Here is a 23,093-nt window from a genome sequence, read left to right on the forward strand (position 1 = left end):
TGTATGGGGAAAAGGACTTCTGGAAAGTTTTTGGATCACAAGAAAACACCAGATAATTTTAAGTTCAATGTGACCCTTTGCCAACGAGAGAACATGCATAGTATCGATCTCTCCTGCTGTGGATGTGTGATCGCCGTGTCTTCAATGCTCTGTCTACGTAAAAAGAAAAAATGACAACCAAGCCTTTTTTTAATGAAAAGGTCCCTTTTAGTGCTGATACAGTCAAACCATTTGAGCATATAAATGAGCATTCTCTTTCATTTGTACACCCTGACCCTCTTCTATGGTCTCTCTTATGAGAAGACACTTTCATTAAACTCTGGAAACTGGATTAAGGGAGGAAGAGTGAACACTGAAGGATTTCCTGTTGAGATGGATATTTTACCTGGTTGGTATATTGACCACGGGCCCGGCGAGGAGGTTTCCAGGACCTTTCTTTGGTAATGCTGTTGACATAGTACCATCTGCCTGTGGTCGCGTCACAGTACTGCTCCCATAGGCCCAAGATCTGAAGAGGCTGCTCACCTGGAGCGGGGCTAGGTGGCTCTGGCTGTGACTGACGCTTCTCTGTCTGCTTTTCAGTATAAAGTGGAGAGTCCTGCCAGGACAGCTGGGAGAGATAAGACTCTGTTGGAACCTTTTATGTATAAATAATAACAAGGGAAAGGAGAAAAGATAAGAGGGAAGGAAGTAGAGAAAGAGAGCCAAAGTGAAAAGTGTATAAGAAGGAAAAATGTGAAATTTAAATGTAAAAGTTGCTCAGGAAGGAATAAATATTGCATTATGAAGGAACTTGAGGAACTCTGCCTCAAACCAAAACACAACCTTCACAGACATATTGTGTACAGTAGTTGAGTTTATCTGGCAGGAGGATCATATACAAGTACCACATCGCACAGGATGCTTTATGTAAGACAGAAACTGCCAAAATCTGCTAATGAAATTAAAGATTAATATGCAAAGATTTAAAATGCAAATTAATAAAAACATGAACTAAATAAATTAATCAAACGGAAAATAAAATAGTAAGAAAAAAATAGAATGTAATGTAAACGGTTCCTATGTAGCACTTTTCTACCCTGAGCACTCAAAGTACTTTATACAACTTGCCTCATTCACCCATTCATACAATCACTGTTTACTCTTGTTTTTCTACACAAGTCTTTACCATTTAACATTAATTCCATACATTAAAGGTAAAATGGTAAATTCTCAGGTTTTACATATCGTGGCAAAAAATATTCAAAAATTTTCTAAATACAACCTCAGATGTAATACAAAACCTGACATATTAAAGTGGGATTATTCTTTTAACAAAAGCTAAACTAAAATGCAGAAGTAGTGTGCACACCCTTCCCATTTTCATAGGAATTAAGAGGATAAGTCGCAGATAGGTGGTGCTAATCAGACACACTTGATTAAGTGGTCATCGGCAAGAAGGTCTGGAGCATTCTGGTGAGTTAAAACAATGCTACAATCTTGGTGCACGTCCCAGCAAATTGTCCCCAAAGCTCCACACTCTACAAGCCTCAGTGACGGCCGATAAAACCACAAGCCTCTGCAACAATGTCCTTCGAACAGACAAAACAAAAATTGGAGATGTCTGGTCATAATGCACATAAGTGCCACATGTAGAAAAAATCAAACACCTCATACCAGCTGTCAGCACAGTAGTGGAGGCGTGGTCATTTGGTCTTGTTTTCAGGTCACAGGACCTTCACACCTTGCAGTCACTGAGATGACATGAAAGCTTCTGAATACCAAAGCATGCTTGAGTCAAACGTGAGGCCATCTGTCCAACAACTAAATGTTCACTGAGACTGGGTCAACAGGATGATGACCCCAAGCTCACCAGCAAATTATAACAGAATGTCAGAATGTCAAAGTCAAGAGCGCAACCTGATTAAAATGCTGTGGTGAGACCTTAAGAGAGCTGTGCAAAAACGAATGCCCACAAACCTCAACAAACTGAAGCGATGCCCTAAAGAAGCGACGGCTGCAATTCCTCCAAATCATGTGAGACACTGATAAAGTCATACAGAAAACAACTACTTCAACTTACTGCTGCTAAAAGTGGTTCCACAAGCAACTGAGTCATGTTTTTTTTCCCCCACACACTGCTTCTGTATTTTGGGTTAGTTATAAATCATGACATAGCACAATACGTCATATGTTGTTGATCATCTCAGGCTTCATTTACCTCATTTTAAGACCTGGTAAAAACATTTTTTTTTCATGATGTCTTCGTATGTAAACCTTTAAAAGAACTTAAAGAAATGAAAGAGGGTATGCTTTCTTTTTACCATGACTAGTATGAAGTTAACTGACTTTTGGAGGCATCCTTATTTAACTTTTAATGCCTAAAATGTCTGCATTTTACTCCAAATTGTTACTCAAGTATTCTTACTCAACAACTCAACTATGGCGTATGAATAAAAAATAAGTGCACAGACTGGAAACGACTAACAGCAGATTGTTGTGGCTTCAACAAAGGCAGTCAGAAATCCCATACAGAAGAGACAAGAAGAGACTGAAATCCCATATAAAGCAATAAACAGAAAAAAATTAATCCTCTTATTACAGAATAACCTGCCATTGTAATAATCTGCACTCACCCTGGCAGAGAGCACTAAAGAAGCAGTTACAAGAGAAGGAGATCTATAAATCCACTTAAATGAATTTGAAGCACTAAAGATCATTTTTGTATCAAATATAGCTGAAGCATAATTCAGAAACTGATTGACTTACAAGCTGGTTGATCCCTGTTACGTAACACTGCCTTTCAGTTATTAACTGAAGGAGCATGGTGTGTGTGATGAGCAACGTGATGGTAGTTTACTCCAGGGGGCAGTAGTGGGCCTTTGTGTCACCCGAAGCTTCCTGTCCCACTGCTTACTTCTGTCTACCTCAGCAGATATAGCAAAACATCTTTCTTAACAAAGTCAAACAGAGCCATGTTTTACTACTGTGATCCTGTGCTGTAGCAGAAGCCTGAACATGCACATTAAATGTATTCAGCAAGTAAATGAATTCTCAAACAAGAAAATCAAGAATAAAGACAACATGAATCCAATCCCATATTCCCAAAACACTTTTTGACATTTTGTTTTGCCTTAAAATGAAAAGTAATTATATCAGACCTAATTGATTTCTCTCTCGTGTCTCCTACTTGCTTGATTTATAAACTGCACAAAAGAAAGAAAGTATACTTTATTGATCCCCGTGGGGAAATTCCTCTCTGCATTTAACCCATTCACTCAGTGAAGCAGTGGGCAGCCATTGGGCGCCTGGGGAACAGTGTGGAGGGACGGTACCTCGCTCAGGGGTACCTCAAGATCAGTTCGGTGGATTCAGTGGATCATGGGGCAACCACTCTACCTACTGAGCTATCCCTACCCCAAAAGAGCCGTTATCAGTGTTATTAATCATAAATATGTTTTGCAACCATTGTTTTTATCTATTAAAGTGAAACTGTCACACCAGTGACATCACCTGTAGTGTATATTGTTGAGCTGTTTGAACATAAGACACTGTTGTGCATCATTTCTTTCTCTCTTTCTCTTTATTTTACACCACCTCCTCATCATCATCTCTAGTTATACTCAGTGGACAAATATTAAGAGTTGGTCGCTCGCTATGACGCTATCACAAAATAACATAACCATGAAAGAGAAGTAAGCACTTGTACTAAATATATAAGGACTGACGTGTTGTAAAAATGTGCTTGGTGCAGCAACTAATTTGTGTAACATTTAAATTTTGATGGTTCGTTTCTGCGGCTGGGAAAAGTTTCGGGAAGGAAATTGTTGCAGATGTGAATTTATGAATGCAGTTAAATGTAGGAACGTGGTATAATTTGTGCACCCGCGCTTTGCTTGAACGGTCGAGTTTCTGTGGGTACAAAAGTCTAGACAGTGGATGATGCAGCTGTGCATGACTGTATGTGGTGTTCAGACTATTGCTCCTTTTCCTTTTCGGTGTTGTTGTAGATTTGCTGGTGTGTTTGGAAATCATCTTCCTATTGCATGAGCCAATTTCAGCCACATTTTAGCTGTCAGACAGAGGGCCTCACGTTTGACCCGAGCATATTTTGGTAAACAGATGAGTTCATCTTCAGCTTAGTAACTGCAAGATCCTGTGTCTGCAGAATAAACCCAAATCATCACCTCTCCACCGCCATGCTTGACACCTGCTATAAAGTGTTGGTGCTGATATGCTGCTTTTAGTTTTTACCAAATGTGGTACTGTGCATTATGGCCACCACTCCAAAGTATACTGATGCAGAAACCTTGTAGGGTTATCAGATGCAAGTTTGCAAAGCAAAGCTGCGCTAACATGTTCCTTTCTGCAGACGCCCATATTTTTCAGTCGTTTTGTAATTATATTGCCATGAAGTTCTGCTTTTTATAGGGGTGTTCACACTTGCTGATCAAGTGTATTTGGTTAGCAGCAGTTGGCTCCTACTTGCCCTGTTATTTCCTATAGAAGGAAAAAGGGCGTACTTAGTTTTTCATGGGACTGCATAGAGTGGTGTGAAAACGCTCTTTTCCACATGATTGCATGTGGTAAGTTGTATTTGACGAACAATCTCATAACAGAGTTTTGATCTTATTTTATCTCATGTGCATTATTTTTTCCAGCGTGTAGCATCATACGAAATCTCTTATTGTTGCCTCTGCTGACCCACTGCTTCTCCACGTATGCAAATGACCTCTGCTGAGCCCTGACCATAACACCATGGAACACATATAGGCTAAATGTGACAGTGAGTTTCAGCTTATGAGTCAGCATCACTTCAAAGGCTTGCAGGCACATTCCACAATTCTCTGGAAAGCCTACATACATGTGGAAAGCATTATGGCACCATATCAATGCCAATTGCTTTTGAACACCATGTACAACAATCAATCACAGTAATTATCTTGTGGTTTGTAATGAAGCAATATCTAATGCCTCAAACAAATTACCATAAAAATACTGTTTAAATAGATTTCTCGCCCCTGCAGGACAAAAAGATAAATTAAGCTGAAATTCATCATCACTGTGGCAGCACTTACAAGGAGGCCTGGCAGGAATGTGTGGTTAGAGAGTGTTTTCTGGTTGATAAACAGGGAGTTATGACCTGAATGTGGCTGCAATAATCCTGCTTACTGGTATTAAAGGCTCGAAAGAACATGGTCCTCAGAGAGTGAGAGGAATAGACACGGAGACAGACTGGCTGGAAGAGAGACTGGAGATAAAAAACAAAAAAGGGAGGACTGTCATTTCCACTGAGATCACATGTACCCACAGTTACAAGTGTCTTGTGGAAGCACGGTTCAGTCGGAGGAAAAGTCTATTTGGACAGACAGTTGGGATGCTAAGCTGTGGGAGTTTCCCACTTGCAGAAGAATAACCTTGAGTATTTGTCTCACCAACAAGGCCTTGTGTAATACCTTCTGATGTAACACTGGGAAGCTCTGGCGTCACCACAACTTGATTGCTGCTCTAGGAGGATTATTAAGGTCAAACACTAATATAAATAAAAACCAGCCACTGTTGCCGCAGCTGATCTTAATCATTATGTGGGATTCAAAAAAGACGCATTAGGATTTTTCTATTTTTATCGTCCTGTGGTATTCCTGTAGTTGTTTGCTTCTACTAATATTGAAATCATATATTTTATCAGATGAATTCAGCTAAATGAAAAAAATTCCAACAGTATAGTACAGACATCAGTAATTACCCCATACACGGGGTCAAAGTTAAAGGTGCCGATGCTGTCCTTTGCTACACTTTATCCAGCTGTCTTTAACATTGATGGAAAGAATGTAGCAGACGCAGCTATAAATCTTACAATTTGTCTTTTAATCTTTTTTATTGTTGTGTTTGATTTATTCCAATTTTACTTGATTAGTCACAGCAATAGCTGGATCCTATCCCAGGGATAGGTAGGGTACACCCTAGACAGGTTGGCAGCCTGTTGCAGGGCCAAGACAGACAGAAAACCAGTCGCGCGCACATTTACCTATGACCCATTTAGAATCACCAATTAAACGGAGATATGACCTTTGCATGAGATTAAAGACTTTGCCAATGACAGGAGTTTAAAATTACATCACTTCATTCAATCTGAGTTGCATGTCATTTTCCATCATTTACCTTCACTGTTTAATCCAGAAGTATGAGGATGATAAGTGACAACTGTCCAACAGCTAGCTGTGGGCTATCAGATTTAAAGAACTGCTGCCTTTAAGTTTAACTGTTTGCTGACAGAGTGCTTGATTCATCCGTTTTGTTGCCTCGACCTTCTTTTTGGCAAACTTATACAAACGTCATGTGGACTGCTTTTCAGAAACGTACAGTGCTGTGGAAATTAAATGTCTGTCAAAGTTAAATACGTGATTTTTTTTAAACAAGCATTCATCATTAAAAAAAAAACTTGAGTAGAGGTTCAGAAGTCTGAGTAGATGAGTACCAAATGTCACCTATGACCCCGGGCCTCGGACCGGTACCGGTCCGTGAGTCGTTTGGTACCGGGCCACGAGAGTTGAGGCTCAGGTGTGAAATGTATGGTTTTCAGGGTTATTTTGTTATCGTTTTTATCGTTAACTCGGTTTTCCTGGGTCTTTTCACGTGTGTTATGAATAAATCTTCATTTTTTCGGTACCGGTACTGGTTTTATTTTGTTGTATTTATCCGCGACACCTTAAAGGCCGGTCCGTGAAAATATTGTCGGGCATAAACCGGTCTGTGGCGCAAAAAAGGTTGGGGACCGCTGACCTATGATATCATTACAGGGTTGTGATCTTTGCTTTCCTGTGCTTGTCCACTGTGTATCACTCTCACAGGGCCAAAGTGTCTAAAAAACCCCAGTCAAATAAATCTAAACAAAACTACAGCAAAGGCCAAAAACTACTAATATATACTAATACAGTCAAACTTGGTGACAGAAAGATGAGAGAAAAAATCATTTCCTTTCAACACCACAAGAGCAAAAAACTAATGTTTACATCTATATTCAGGGGTGCACTTAGGTGGGCCGCAGGTGCGCATTCGCTGTCAAAATAAAAGACGCGCACCAGATAAGATGTTGCAACGCGCGTTTGCGTCCATATAAAAAGCACTGTTTTTGTCCGCTAGAGTGGGATTTTCATGGCACATTCTGCACCACATCTCTGTGTGTTCATCATTTGTTTGAAGCCAGCTCACCTCCTGCAACCACTTTTCTGAGAGTACGAGCTTCTTTTGCGGTTCGGACTCCTTCTGACATTTCTGCACGTTGCAACTTCTTATCTGGTGCGCGTCTTTTATTTTGACAGCGAATGCACACCTGCGGACCACTTATGTGCACCCCTGTCTATATTATTGATATTACCATCTTTGCTGCCAGGATTTATGAAACTGTCACTAAGTGTAAAAAAAGTGAATTTATCAAAGAGCTTCCTAAAATACAGCACAACAGAAATCATAGCAGACAAACTAGTCGCAAATACAGTGCTGCAAAAGTCTTCGCCTTTTCTTTTTTGTTGGGTTTTTTGACTCGACCTACCTGCAGATGGTTGTTCTTGCCTGAAGCTCCTGCTACGTCCCATTGGCTACAAGACTTCTTGGGAATCCTGTGGTTTGTGCGACTGCTGAAGCCACCGCCCACCTCATCATACGGATTCTCCATCAGGTTTTCAGGCAGGTTGTTTGAGCTCTGACTCCGGGTGATTGTGGGAACTACCCTGGAATTTGTAGGTGCTGTTTGTGCTGTGGAAGTAGCTTGAGACCCAGGGACCATAAGGTGGCCTGATGAGGAGGTGGGTGAGTTGGAAGCAAAGGTGAATCCAGAAAGGGGCAAAGTTGGGAAGTGACCTCTATCCACGCTGGTGTTGTTTTTCAGACCTTGGAAGACACTGTTGGAGTTGAGGTTTTCCATGGAGTGATAGAGGAGTTTGTTCACTGCAGGAGAAGATGAAAAAAACGAATACTTCCACATTTGTTCTAAACTTATTTGTCTGTAAGTGCAAAAGCGACACAGCCAGCTTTGTAACTAAAAAGCCTCAACCACAGGTAATTTTAGTAACTGCCTCTGACATAATTTAACTTGCACTTTACCTTGGCGCTGTTCATTATTTGTAGCTCCGGTTGCGCTGGGAGACAGTGACACTCGCGGCAGTATCCTAAAGTTGGTGTTCAGTGAGGCAGTTGCAGTCAGCCGCTGAGGGGAGGGCATGGGCGCGATAGGTACCTCGGTCACATACGTGGCAGGAACATACAGCGGCTTTGCTTTACTGGCTGCCCCGATCCTCCGCACCTGTCAGAGAACAAACAGAATTCCAAAGGCTTTCTCTCTTTTCTGCTACATAAATGCTTTCAGTCCAACCAAGCGGCAACAAACAGCTGAAGGCTGAAGGGGTTGCGGAAATGTTTAATGATACAGCTCATTTTGACATCAAGCACATGCAACGAGTATACCCGCAACTTCCTTTTTAAAAAAATAACATCCTTTTTCTCAGCCCACATCATTTAATGAGCTCAGTGGCTAAAGTGAACAATAACTGAGTAGTTTTTCCAGTGTAAGAGTTACATCTGAATAGCCAGTGTGCAGTATTTTTTCCTTTGATGTGACCGGATGTGCGTTACAGTTGTGAGTACTCTTGCCTCATAGAGAGGAGGTTCTCGGTTTGAATCATGTGGCCGGCTGGGGCTTTTCTGTGTTGAGTGTGCGTTTTCATCCGTGCTTTGAAGTCATCGTGGTGTCAGTTAAATACATGTGTACATCGTTCATTCATCGTCGGCTCACTGTTGTGTTCCAGTCTACTGCTGTATTTTATGCAACAGATGACCATTTAAATATTTAGAGCTACTTTTAAATTCACAATGTAACCCAATGTGACAAAGCATACCTTTTTTAAGAAACACACACACGGACACAACTTTGATCTTGGAGTTAAGCACCTTAAATAACTAAAGCGTGAATACAAATGAGCCGTATTTTGTAGCCCATCATCAACTGTATCTTTTTATGCACAAAAGGTAAAAACACTAAAGTTGTATCCTCCGCCATAGCTCCTCTGGCAGGCCTCCTTTCTCCTCGGCCTTCACGCTTCTGGGTTCATTTTACGAACAGAGACATCCTTCAACACGGCATACCAAGACTGATTTCTAGGTCACAGACAGGAAGATGGAGGAGAAAGGAGACATACAGGCACAAAATAGCTAAAAGGAGAAAAGTCGCTAGACTGTGGTGCAACGTTTTACATGTAAATCTATTGTAGTTGTACAATATAGGACAGGCCTGCCATTGTTGCTATTTCTTAAACTAAACAAATTTCACAATTTGGACAGAAGTCAGGATTGAATTTAACCTACAGGCAGTTTATTTTGAGGCAGTTCTAGATACACGGTGCCCACAATGTAAAGTTACTCATTAAAATTTGTTTTTACTGTAAAAATATTATTGTTATGTATATGAAAGATGGACATAGGACTATGATGCCCCCCACTGGTTTCTAAAGTTTCAACATTGGCTAGAGTGTTGTCATTCAATCCGATATCACAGGATATCACAGCAAAGAGTGTAACTGAAAAACTGGTCCACTGTGTGGATGTCATATTTTATCAGACATCTAGTTTAATCGTTTCTAGCATAAAAGGAGCCTGGAATGTCCTTCATACCCACCTTGGTCACGAGCGACTTGTTGGATTTAAATATATAATCTCTCCCTGATGGTACTGTAACGTAAGCATGCGTGTCCGTTTCACATTTAAGGCAGCCAATGCATGATATCCACACAGTGGTCCAGCGCGTCTATCACACACTTTTCCATTAAAGTGTATGCATCAGTTCATGGTTAAGGTGCATCACTAGAGACAGACATGTATGCTAATTAATGCTAAATATGTTTAATCTTTACAGGCTTGGGGAAACCTGCAGTCAGCTGAGACTGAAGAAGTCACCTGGATGAGTGACGAAACGTTTCTCCCACTGAAAATGCTACATCCAGATGAACAGAATCAACCTTTTGGGATTTACCTACCTGGATGATTGAGTATGCATCAAGACACCCTAATGTTAAGGCTTACTAAAGTTTGAAAGAATGAGTTGTAACAAAATAACCTCATGCAAATGTGTTCTATAGGACCATATAAGTGAGAGACCCAATCTGTTTCTGTATCGGGCTGTAAAGGAAGGAAGTCTTTGTCACTTATGTGTTGACATCCTTTTTTAGCCCTGCAACATCTTCTAAGGCTTCTAGTAAAATATGAATTTATCCTTCTCAGAAACCTACAGTATGTTGCTCTATTTATACATGTTTTTGTTTTCATGACATTTATGAGTCCACTGACGCAAAAGACAGAGAAAATGAAAAAAAAAATTCTCACCTGCCACCAATCAGCGTTCGTCTTCTTCAGGAGAATGAAGCGTTCACCTTCCCGTATGCAAACCTGCCGTCCGTCTGCTCCACGGTAGCTGTAGTCATACTGGGCCTCGAGGACCACTGTACCACTGGGGACTCCACACACCGTCATCCCCCTGCTGTTCACTACAGATCCTGCAGCAGGCTGCTGATGACCAAAAGAGCGCCGCCAAGAACCAGAGAGCATGGCTTTCCCACAGTCCTGTTCAGCAAGCTTTGCTGGAAGTATGCTGATCTGTGATTTGAGTTGGGACAGTGCAGGGTAGGCAAGACAGGAGCCAGGACTTTGCCATGCTCTGAAACAGGCACATGGACAGACAAACACAGTGTGAGAGAGAGGGAGAGATTACCACAGCTGTGAGAGAACAATGTAGAAATGTCACCTGGTGCTGTGCAGGTTCAAAGAGAGCGAATCTGAATCCTTTCAGAGCTAAAAATGGAAGTCTGCATTAAGCTGTTGAAAATCACCAAGCTATAAAAAATATCTCTATTTTAGAGTTGGCAGGGTTTTTCTCTTTGTGAAATTTCTCTTTCAAGTCATCTCATCCAATTGTCTTTTCTGTTTTGCATCAATGTAAAATTTATATTTTTACATTTTGGAATTTGCATTGGTCCTTACATTAAGCAAGACTTTATTTTGATCTTTAGGCATTTATTGCATTTTTTTTTATTTACTAACAACTGGCTTTTAATAATCCACCAACTGCACAAAAATAGCTCAGTGACGGCATGGATCACTGCAATAACATTCACAAATGAATAAAATAAACTTTTCTTTCCCACTTCCTATTTTGCTATATTTAGTAGACAAGCAGGAGGATGAAGTGCTGATATTTGTACACAACCACAGTGCACCACTTTTCTATTGTCCTTTCATCCTGTTAGAAGAGACCGATGTGAGTGAATAGCTCATGCGTATGGAAGATGTAAGGAGCGCAGTATACCTAAAATAGCATCTGTCTCCATCTCTCCACCTGAGCCAGCATCCCTAAGCTAAACCCTTGCTTTATGCAGCCAAGACCCGCTTACATAAGAGAACATCTAACTTTCTGCCAGACACATAGAAATACAGCCTCACACACTGACAGTAAATACACCCACCATCCCTACAAGCAAATCTGCAAACACACGAGCATGAACAGAAGGGGAACATCCCGAGCTACGTAGCAACAGTCAGACCTGCTGTACCTCACGTCACTGAGGATGGGAGAGTCCAGGGATGCTGGACAAGACAAGAGAAAGGAAAAGGTCTGGAAGCTGGGGATAAGCCAAATGATACAACAAGACCACATTGTTAGAGCTAGGTGAGAAAATAATAAAACCAGAGTAGTAGAGGAATGGAAGAAGCTTAACAGAGCTGTGAGCTGATGTGAGGGCGGCCAGGGATAGCTGGCTGAACCTTGATAATCCGACTGTTATTAAAGCATGGGAAAGAATATGTAACCCCACACGGCTATAGAGAATTGCAGTAAAACCCGTCTGTAACAGCATATGGGTGGAAGAACTGCCTGCCTGGAAGACAGTCTGGCTAACACTAGCAGGAAGTGCACTGGAAGGCACACAGGAGCATTTCATCAAAATGTAATGAATCTGAATAAAAGCCATACCACGTTATGAATAGAATAACTAAAGAGACATCGGCTAACGTCCCTTTTGCACATTAGAAAAATGGGAAGCAATTTAAATTGCGAAGTAGCTATTACGCATTGATTATCACATAAAACTATTTTGCACGCCTTCAAATTAATATTCTTTTACTATATGAAGCATTTTATGAAAAGTGCAATACAAGAGATGAGAATTGCTGAAAAATAGAGTTTTACTGTATACACAAGCTGAAAAATAAATCATAGCTGTTGTTAATATTCACTCACCGACCACTTCTTTAGGTACGCCTGTTCAACTGAAATATATGATAAGCCAATAACATGGCAGCAAAATGCATTTAAGCATACACACATGGTAAAGATGACCTCCTTAAATTTTAAATGAGGATGACGGAGGATCAGGAAGTGATTTAAAGGACTTTGAGCGTGGAAGATGGGCTGATCCGAGTGTTTCAGAAACTGCTGATTTATTGAGACCATCTCTAGTGTTTACAGAAAATGGTTAGGAAAATAGAAAATACCCAGTGAGCTACAGTTCTCTAGGTGACAATACTTTGTTGATGCCAACGGAGGATGTCCAGACTGCTTTAAGCATATAAGAAGGCAACAATAGCTCAAACACCTGCTGACTGCAACCAAAGTATGTAGAAGAGATCTTTCAGAATACACAAAATATTGAAGTTAGAAGCAGATGGGATACAGCAGCAGAAGACCACACTGGATGTAGGTTAACAAGAGGAAACTGAGGCTACAAATCATGTTGGCTTTCCTGATTGTACCAGTGGTTTAGGCTGTTGGTGGTAGTGTGATAGTGTGGGGGATATTGGGGCCCCTAATACCAACCAGTCATTGTTTAAACACCACAGTCTACCTGAGTAATTTTGATGACAAATCTGCAGCAACTGTGTGATGCTATCGCATTGATATGGACCAAGATCTCAGAGGAATGTTTGCACCTTGTTGAATCTGTGCCACAAGTGAGACAGTTTTAAGGACAAAAGGGGATCCAACCTGATACTAGAAAGATGTACCTAATAAAGTGGGCAGTGGAGAAATATTTAGAAATATGACTGCGTTTATAAATCTTTTTTAATTGTCTGGTGTTCATAGACGTCTTTGCTAGAAAAAGCAAACACTGATGCTAGAATGTATTCTGACTGGTAATGCAGTAATTTCATCTAAAAATACACCTGGCAGTTTGTTACAGGAAATGATAGTGTACTAAAAAGTTTTTCTAACAACAAATAGAGTCATAACCTTGGTGGCTCTGATGTTAAACCCCCCCCCAAAACTTAGCTACACTATTTAAAAGTGCAGCTAAGTTCAGGAGGGACAGAGGCAGAAGTCAGAGGCACGAGGCAAGCAAGCAAACAGGAAACAGCATGCACGCAGCAAGGTTCAACCACAGTTTGGGTCATATCCTTTCCATCTTGCCATTTGTTTTTCTGACTTGCCATATCACTGGGAGTTTTAGTTACAGTTTGTAAAATCTAACGGCCAAACAACTGCTACGTTTCATGCAAGTGCTGATGAGTTGCACTGACAACGAGACTGGAGCGCAGCACCGTTAGATGCAGTAATTACACAAAACTAAGCAGAGAGTGGTAGTTGTTTTTAGGCTTAACAATCTTGCTGCACGGCTTCGGTAATGTGTAATTTGCTATTTACATAAGCCAAAATTACAACTTACCCTTGGCGTAAAAAAGAAGATAAAAACAAACAGTAATCATATAGAGGGTCCAGGATGTGCTCTTCTCCACACACAAACAGGAAGAGCTTTAATGACGCTTCTGCACACCTGTTTGCCTTTTCCTGTCTTTACTCTTTGAAATTACTAACTGATAAGAAGACATCAAAAAATAAAGTAAAGGAAAAGCAGATTAGACTATCCACACGCTGCTACAACAGAGCCTGCATGGTTTATTATACTGTGTGCAAATTAGGCTGCTACTGCAGGGTTAAAGTCCTTGGTTGTATTAATCTGGATTTCAGTATGACTCTCCCAAAGGGCGACAGCTAAGACAGTTTTCAAAGTGGAGACAAAGTATCTCAGCAAATTCTTTATAATTCCATGACTCAACATTTTAATTACCGTCACTGTGTATTATTCACATCGGCTATTTACTGAAATAATCCAAAAAAGGGTTACAATCTCAGTAGAATTTCAGAATTTTTTCACCAATAGCAAAATAAAAATATTTAAGATCTCACGTCAGCATCTACAAAAAGAAAATAAGACCAGAGTGTCTATTTGCAGGTCACATAGCAGCAGAGCGGGCACTGGCGTCATTCGCCCAAACAAAACAGTGAAGACCATATGGTGTCAGAGACAGACACAGGCACCCTGTCAAGGCTGTTGAGAGGCACGAGTGGTTTGTGCCAGGGACTGAGGGCTCAGGGATTATGACGCGGTATCAACAACCAAATATGAAGGAATTTAGGAACGAAATAAAAATAGATGAAAATAAGTGAGGAGGGAGAAAAACTCAGTGAATGCTGCATTTGTCTGTCTGCCTTTGCTTGAGTGTTTCCACTTTAACTCAGACTCTGTGTGCATGCAAGTCAAAGTGAGTTGAAGGAGTGGAAAGTATACAATTTGTGCATGCATGCGAAACAGCCAGAGAGAGGGAAAGAGAGAAGGAGAGACTCACCGTGGTCCTGAAGTAAGAGTTTGTCTACATCAACAACATCACCAGCTCACTCGATGTTCAGAGCCACACATCTGATAAGCCTTAAACATACAACGTACAATAAAAATTAAGAGGCATAACCTTTTTCCGTGTATTAAAAAAATGGACACATACTAGCAGCTCCTGCAGAAAATCAAACAGAGGCTGTCTTTATCATTCATCCATGCACAGACCATACAAAACACAGTTAATCCCATGCAGGCAATTATCCTTCCTCCACTCACTGAACCCCTGCTGACCCTCCCATCCATCATTTAGCCAGCATTTTGCCCGTGCACTGAAAGCAACGAGAATGAAAGAGACAGAAGGAGCGTGAGCTGGATGTTACTCATTCATGCAAATAAACAATACTTAAACTTGAGAAGCAGAAACATAACAAGGGGAAGAAACCATGTGAGAGTCGTTCTGCGCTGAACAAACAAAAGCAACCAGCAGTCCAGCTGATTGATTGAGCTATTGATCCAACTGGAAAGCTGGCTGGTCAACGCTTTCGCTGGACGTCAGAAATACTCTACACACCACCACACAGTCGTAAACACTGAAGCAGAGGAAAATGCATGCCTCGAAATCGTCTCAGGTTTCCTATTTAATACCTGGATAAGTTTCAGATAAGTCTAAAATGTTTCACATAGCACGCTGAACTACCAGTAAGAAGGACGTGGCGTTATACCATCAGTATGTTTCAGTCAAATCAGCAATCCGGAGAGGCCACTGGATTAAGTACTTTAGGGATTATACGCCTCCTTGGTAGCTGTGCATGTTTTAGTCAAACATTTTCCAAAACATTCATTCATATTTAAAATGACTTCTTCTGAAATGCATATCTTTTCAAAAAATACACATTTTAAAACACACACACACACACATGTATATGTAGTATGTATATCATATGTACATGATATATGTACACATGACATATTACACAATATGTAACTATTCGAAACCGATATATCAAGGGACACAAGATGCATCCTCCTAAAATCCAAAGAGTAAGTATCTATAGTGTCAGAACACAGTGCTTCAGTATTGCCCCTTCAGCAGAAATAACCTTGTGATATCCTTTTTGTATAACTGTCCACCATTCTCTTGCAGCTACTTGATGAATTTATGGCCACTCCTCAGTTGAAGATGATTGGGGATTTTCTTGCATGTACTGTCTGTTAATCCCGTAACATATCTGTGGGATTCAAATGTTTTCGACAATGTTATAACCTAACCCCAGATTTCTTCTTTTGGAGCCATTAAAATGTGGATTTATAGAATCATTATGAAAGGTCCACCTCCAATTCAGCGTCAACATTTGAAGCGCAGATGGCCTGACGTTTATTTTCAGGCACTCTTTGGTATGATGCACAATTAATAGCTGAATCACCAACTGCAAGCTGCCCAGTCTCTGAAGCAGCGAGGCAATGCTAAGTATTTCCACCATCATGCTTCACAGTGGTTTGAGGTACATCTTTCAAAATCTATCTTTGGTCAGCTATGGCCAAACAACTATCTTCAAATCATCTGTTCAAAAGACACTATTCTAACAGGCATGCAGGTCCTTTACCTACAAACTGTAGCTATAGGCCTATCCAGCTAAGCCGTGCTATAGAGAAGCCATTCAAAACAAAGAGCCTCTTTTCAGTGCCGTGAAAGCAGTCACTGATAACACATTTAAATTTGCCCGATAAAGACAACATCTGTTCTTTTTATTCATGATTTGTTCTCGTTGACAGTTTTTTTGCACTTCTTCCTCTTCTTCATATGATTACCTTTAATGTTTAACCTAAGCACTGAACCAAAAAAAACAAACATCTACAAGTGATTCATTTACTGTTGCACGTGATGATGATTTTGTATGGCAGCACACCTGCAAGCAACTTTTTTGGTTTGTGTTTTTGAGGGCCCGCTACAATCGAAGGAAGCTGTAAATACATATGATCTGGAAAAGCATTGGTGTGAAGTATAAATGATGTGTTGTTTATGTTTTAAGGCATTCACGCAAACCCACATGCCATAACGCTGCAGAAAACATCCTGAGGCTACACAGTAAATGCAAACTACAATGTCATAAACGATATATTTAGACGAGAGATAACAGATATTTAAAAGCACATGAGAAGTAAGACATGGTTATAATCATTTTCCCCAATTTTCATATCATTTCCAATAATCAATGTAATAATTGCTCCAAACAGCTCCGGCGTCTGAAAGACAAGACAGGTTTATCTCCCACGGAGACGATTTGAAATCGCTGGGCCAATCAAACTTCACCACATGGCAGGACTGGAAAGGAGTAAAGGGTGGAGAGCTTGGTGTCATATCATATCCATATTCATTCCATACGTTTGAAGTGGAAAGAAGGCGGCTTTAATAATCATGGCTACACGGTGTTCAAAGAGAGATGAGACATGAGGAAGAGGAATATAGACTGAATGAGGAACTTCAAAGGGTTTCCGCGTACACTGCCATATCTGTATACACACAGAAAACACACACTCACATGCACGTACACTGTACTGTATTTACATATAAATGTCTATAACCGAAGGCGTCGCAGGAAAATAAGACAAAAAGTTGCTGCATGTGAGACACGCAGCTCAGTAACATTAATTACCACAACAATAAGTAAAAAGTAAGTCACTGTAAGCAAACAGGGCTGCTGAATTAATAACTGTGTCAGCCAAACAACTTTTCATATCTCAGTTCTTCACAGTGTCATCACTATGTGCAAACAAGCATCCAAGTTTGCCTGCTACACTGGCAGCTGGAGCTCCAACCTTTAGTCAGGTAAGTATTGCAATCAGTGAGATATTGCATCACTTCCTACATTAAAGGGCTCTGTAGCACAGCGCTGTCTTAAAATAAGCACAGGGATGCCTCAAATGTTTCCTAAAATCAGTGCTTAACCAAACCGTATGTTGCATTGCCTAAACTGCACTTTAAAACTGCTAGCATTTAATGCTTGCTTTCAGCAGTGAGCGATAAACATAATTAATGTAAAAGCTGCTTCAGCCAAAGTCAAATCAGATTTTCTGTATATTTCAAAACATGGTCTGTTTCAATGTCTTCACAATATAAACAGCAATCAATCCTTATCTTTAAACTGTCAATTCAGCAAAACACCCTCTACAGCAAAAATGAAGACAAAAGAAAAAACACCCTCTGTAATGAGCTCATTTACACATTTAGCTGGAAATCGGTCTCCTCGCTGTCTGATGAGCAGCTCTGCTGACGACAGCCACATGAAGGAATGCAGTGTATGGATGTACAGTTATAACTACTAGGGCTGATGTCTCTCTCTCCATATGAGACACATGCCTCAAGCCAAAACAGCCTTTCATCCTCGCAGAGCCATGCATTATTGATGATTAGACCAGAGAGAGACACTGAAACACACACTGTGTTTCCCAGTGTGCTGGCAGGATGACGAATCTGTGTATGAAAGCATGTATGCGCTTATATGTGACTAAACAGGTGGGCTGGATTCTTTTAATGATCAGCTGAGTAAACTGTTACTGAGCCAATCAGAAAAGCAGAAAGTGACAGCAGAGCAGCCATTGGCTCAAGCCCGCTACTGTCATTGTGACAACAACGTCTGTGACCGACTGCGATCTCCAGTGTCTCCAGTGCGTGTTATCTTTTTCTTGTTGCGCATCGCAGCATTGCATATGTGTGATGCCATCATTTCAAGGGTTTGCTGATGCAATGCTTGTGTTTACAATGAACCCTGCAGCCTGCATCGACACATAGCAAACTTCTTCAGAGACTTCACATGTATACTACTCAACTTCCCATTTCCCACATTTGAATATAAACAACAACCAGACAAACCAGTGTGCCAGTTCGGCAGAGTAGCGCATGATTGCCCAGGGGGCAGTCTTTAAAGAAAGTATCACGTTTTTTTAATTAGCTTTTGGATTTTACAGAAGAAAACAAGGTAAAAAACACACTGCCAACACACTTCTAGCTTACGTACCAAACAAGCATGAAAATGCTTCTTATTTCAGTAAGCAGCTTACATATAAGAAACAGCACTAAATGTTTTGGAAACACTAACATCATATTTTAAAGCCAATAAAATTACACCATTCAAAACTGTCTTCATAGAATTATTTTTAATGTGATTGACAATGTTATCGCTATCTTAATCTATGAGCACAACTTATGAGATACAGCAGCAACATTTTTCTGCAACATTTCATTTTCAAATGTAAGAAAATACGGGCAAAATAAACACAGAGACCTTCCAGTCCAAGGCGACATGTTAACCGCGCTTGATTTATCTCCTGAACATTTAAACCCAAAGATCATTTTACAGCTTTTCCTTGCTCAGAATGGACCAATGGGGAGTACATGTGTAAACATGGTGGCTACATGTTACCTTGCTTGACAAAAATAATGTTTTTGCATGTTGGTGACATTCCTTTGGCTCTGCAAAACCTCTTTGTCAGGAGTGCCAATAATTCACTTTTAAGGAGAACACATAAAAGCAGCAAATCTGCATTTGAGAAACCAGAACCAGAATATATGTTTCTGATTAAAAATGACTTGTCAAAATTGTCACTGTGAGTGGAATGACTGATTAATGTGAGGAGGGACTTTAGCACTAAAACAAATTGTGATAAGGAACTAAAGAGACTGATTTATTTTCTCGATAAAGGTTGATAAAGCAAGACATCGAGTCTGCGGAGCCCTGATTTTTGATTTTTTTTTTTGTCTGAAGCACAACATGTGTGCCATGTGTTATTTTCTATACTTTATGAAGTAAATCAAAATAAATAATGAGCTTTTTTGGTAGGTAGTTGGTGACTATAAAAAAATTTATTATTGCGAATACTCGTATATTAAGTATCAGTTAATGACGAGCAAACAAGCTAGCCTTCTTTCACCGTATTTCCCAAACCAAATGTCATATGGAAGTCAATATTTATTATTTACAGAATAAAAAATGAATCTTCTCTGACTGGGCTGGTGAGTTGTTGCCGAGCCTGTGGGAATGTGAGGTACATTGATGTTTCTAATGAAGAGCTCTGAGCTCCATTGATCCACCGGGGATGAGAGTGAGCTGTCAAAAGCTATCAGGCAAGTCAAAGACCCACTTTTAGCTGTGTGTAGCTAAAGTGAGCACGATAGTGTTGAGGCGCAAGGAAGAGCAGCTAAACATCCCACGGCAAAGGGTATAGAGAGGAGACACACACACACACACACACACACACACACACACAGAGGCACAGCTGTGATGCCCTCAGAGCGTTCAAGCGGTTATTTGTTTAGTAAAGGGGCATTGCACAGTTAACAATAAGGTTTACAATGTGTCAAGTGATCAGTTAAAGTGTACGACCTTCTGGTCCAATATTTAGGTTAGATTTATTTTTAAAAAAGAAAAGCAGCAAATACCAAATTTTAATCAATTTCCTTTAAGAATGGTTAAAATTATTGCTGATTATTTTTTTATCTGCAGCTTTTTAAATTAACAAGTCATCTCAGCACTAACGCAATCTTAGCACGTCTGGTTCCTGTTGTCACATTAACATCTACATGTGCATGACACAGCCTAGTGAAAGCAAAAATGACTGCATTGATACTTTAAGTACAAGCAGGATTAAATGGGATTAAAACACAGCACAAATGTGAATGTAAGCACCACTGCTATATTACACCGTAGCTGCTAGCACTGCTTTCATATAGACACTGTATAGCAGGTAAATCAGGACCTGTGCTGTTCTCCAATGGGATGCAACAATATGTATCATGAAAATGTAATGAAAAGATGCCAAAAGATGTGCGTACGGGTGGGTGAGGATAGGAAGTGAAAACAGTGGGAGGTGTGGGCGACCAATGGCATAATGTCACCATGAGCCAGCGTGATTTTGTTCTATTCAAGCAGATGAGACAAATTACTAATGACTGTATTTATGGCATGCACATACCACACACTACACTGTCACTTTAACTTAAAGAGAACCCAACTGCCACTAAAAATCCCACTATTACAGTATAAGTACAAGTAATTTATTTAAAAAAGACCGCGTGTGTGGGGGGGGAGGCCAAATACACCCTGGACAGATCACATCTATATCACAGGACTTATTTACATCACATTGGTAATTCTTTAAGCTCATCAAACATAAGAATATGCTTTAATTTAAAAATAAATGAATATAGAACTTAGCAGTTTTGACTGTGTGACAGTTGGCAGACTTCACTCTTTCATCTCCGAGCAGCTGTGAGTGGTATTTATAACCTAAACAATTAATCAAAGAATAAGCAAGAAAAATGCAAACTGATTAAAGTTTAAACTACACCTGCTGCACGACTTACGTCTGATTAAACAGCTGCTCTATGTCATGTTTTCCTCTGCAAATACATTAAATTCAACATTTTCTACTTGATATAAAAAGGCTGGACAAAACAGAGGCTGGTTTCTCTCAGGGAAACAGTCAACGACCACTCTATAAAATATATTTTCCACACAAACATTTTAAGTTCAAAGCTAAAACAAGTTAATCATGGATAAAGTGCTTTATAACCAAGAGACAAACCAATAAACGAACACCAAAGAAAGAACATATGGTAGATTCGGGGGCCTTTAGGGCTGCTTTTCAGGACCAGATGTCTTCAGGAACCGGAGATAGAGAAACAGTCCGCACAGCAGAAAACACAAACGTGAGTTGAGGTCTTTCTGCACCAAATGATCTGCTACTGCAAGGACATGTATGCTCCGCATGTTGCATATAAGCAGCTATACATTTCTCACTGTGATAAAAACAGACTGCCCACAGACTTACTGAGATATTAGAGTGCAGCAAGAATACTTTGACAAGTAACATACCACAATTTGAAAGGCTCGAGTCCCTCAATCTTTTCTTTGACACTGCATCCACAGCAGTCTGTGGAGCACAGCAGTAATTAGAGTGAACTTGTAGCCCTCATCTTAATGCTGGTACGGGGGCGCTTTTAATCAGCAAAGTTGCAAGCAGAGAATAATCTTTCAGCCTGTTGTCGTCACAGGCTGGCGTAAAAGGGAGCAAATCTCCTGCTTTGCGCGGACTTAAGAATGATTATGAAAGAGCGAAAATGCAATGCATCAGTCAAAGTGTTTCCATCACACCCTGTGGTTAACCCATCCATGCACTTGTATGCACGCATGTAGTGTCAGAAGCAGGATGCAAATATTTCTGTATGAAAAGTGTCATATGTAAAGTGATGATATGAGGATTTTTTATCAGCGCGACCTTTAAAAAGATGATGAGATGGCCAACAGAGAGTCGTGGTGTCTGCACAATCGTAGTAATGAAATTAGTCAAGAAAACAGAATGAAAAATGGAGAGTGAGAAGTCAATACTGTGTGTATAAGGGGAGGGGAAAAGGAAACTTTGAAGAGTGGAAAGTGCTCTTCAGCAGGAAATGGTTGGAGGTTGAAAATCTGCTTTTGTCTTGGGCCTATAAGTTAGCCGTTTGTGGGTTTGTTTCAGTTCAGCAGTTGTAATAACTGTATATACAGCATGTGGTTTCAAAGTCTCATGTTCTGAGATGTTTGTTTTGGAAAACGTAGGCATGTAAACTATTTATAGAGGCAGAATTGACAGGGCCTGCCTACATATTTTTTTGACAACAAAGAGTAAAACTTTGTTGTCAAGGTGGAATAATTCTCATATTGTACCTACAAAATTAATGCTTGCATCCAAAATACATAAAAATGAAGCATAATCAATGTAAAGGTGCAGAAAGGAAATCAGTAAATAAATAAATAAATAAAACACATAACACAAAAATCATTTGTCTTTTGTATGTTTGAGTGGGAATGAAAGTTTCAATCTATAGCCAAATGTGGCAACAACAACTCCTACAAATGAAATTCGAACATCTCGTGGTTCAGTGTTTCCACAAATAACAGTGAATTCAAACTGGATCACAAATAGTTTTTGCAAAAATGTATAAATATTTTTGCGGAAAATGAGTTCTCTCTGCAAACAATTCAATAGTGATCAATCTTCTTTTCGTGTGAGGGGCACAACTCACCTTGCAGCGACGTGATGACTGCTGAGTTATGTCTCCAGAGCGCGCTGTAGATATATAAGCACTTGCGCCTCGGTAAGTTTGCTTTGCCTCTCTTGTGGGAAGAGTAAAGATAACTTCACATCATTCGTTTAACGGGAGCAGAAGAAAGAACTCCGAGGTGCACTTTTCCTAATTAATAGTCATGCATGGACACTAAGTTACCCCTGCAGCCCATGATGATGGAGACTCCTCGCTCTTTAAGCGGATGGAAAAATAGTCTGAGCTGGACGGGTTTGGTGTTTTAAGATTGGTTACAGTGGCCCAATATGATTGTACGCGTAACCAATCAGCTCTGCTGAAAGGTGGCGATGGAAGGCACTCGTTATACTCTGCGGCGTGTTCCGTCAGAGAGCGCACAA

The 23,093-nt window shown here is 40.2% G+C and overlaps 1 protein-coding gene across 5 annotated transcripts in view; it reads right to left on the reverse strand.

Annotated features, from left to right (window-relative positions):
- Positions 1–22,947, reverse strand: part of arhgap9 (Rho GTPase activating protein 9) — a 45,534-nt gene extending 22,587 nt beyond the window's left edge. For 2 of the 5 annotated variants that reach the window (XM_085275178.1, XM_085275174.1), the window contains exons 1-5: positions 22,696–22,947; positions 10,354–10,684; positions 8,083–8,281; positions 7,532–7,926; positions 386–637 (exon numbers count right to left, since the gene is read on the reverse strand). In XM_085275178.1, the coding sequence (XP_085131304.1) occupies positions 386–637; positions 7,532–7,926; positions 8,083–8,281; positions 10,354–10,575 (1,068 nt within the window). In that variant the 5' untranslated portion in view covers positions 10,576–10,684; positions 22,696–22,947. Of the gene's footprint in view, positions 1–385; positions 638–7,531; positions 7,927–8,082; positions 8,282–10,353; positions 10,685–14,646; positions 14,920–21,505; positions 21,526–22,695 lie in introns of those variants that run through there. The other 3 variants (XM_085275177.1, XM_085275176.1, XM_085275175.1) reach the window with 3 other exon arrangements.
- Between the last annotated feature and the right edge of the window lie 146 nt (positions 22,948–23,093).

Source organism: Mchenga conophoros, linkage group LG5 (assembly GCF_057382185.1).
Source record: "Mchenga conophoros isolate Kocher_MC1m ecotype Shallow Benthic linkage group LG5, M_conophoros_male_GT1.1, whole genome shotgun sequence".
NCBI lineage: Eukaryota > Metazoa > Chordata > Actinopteri > Cichliformes > Cichlidae > Mchenga > Mchenga conophoros.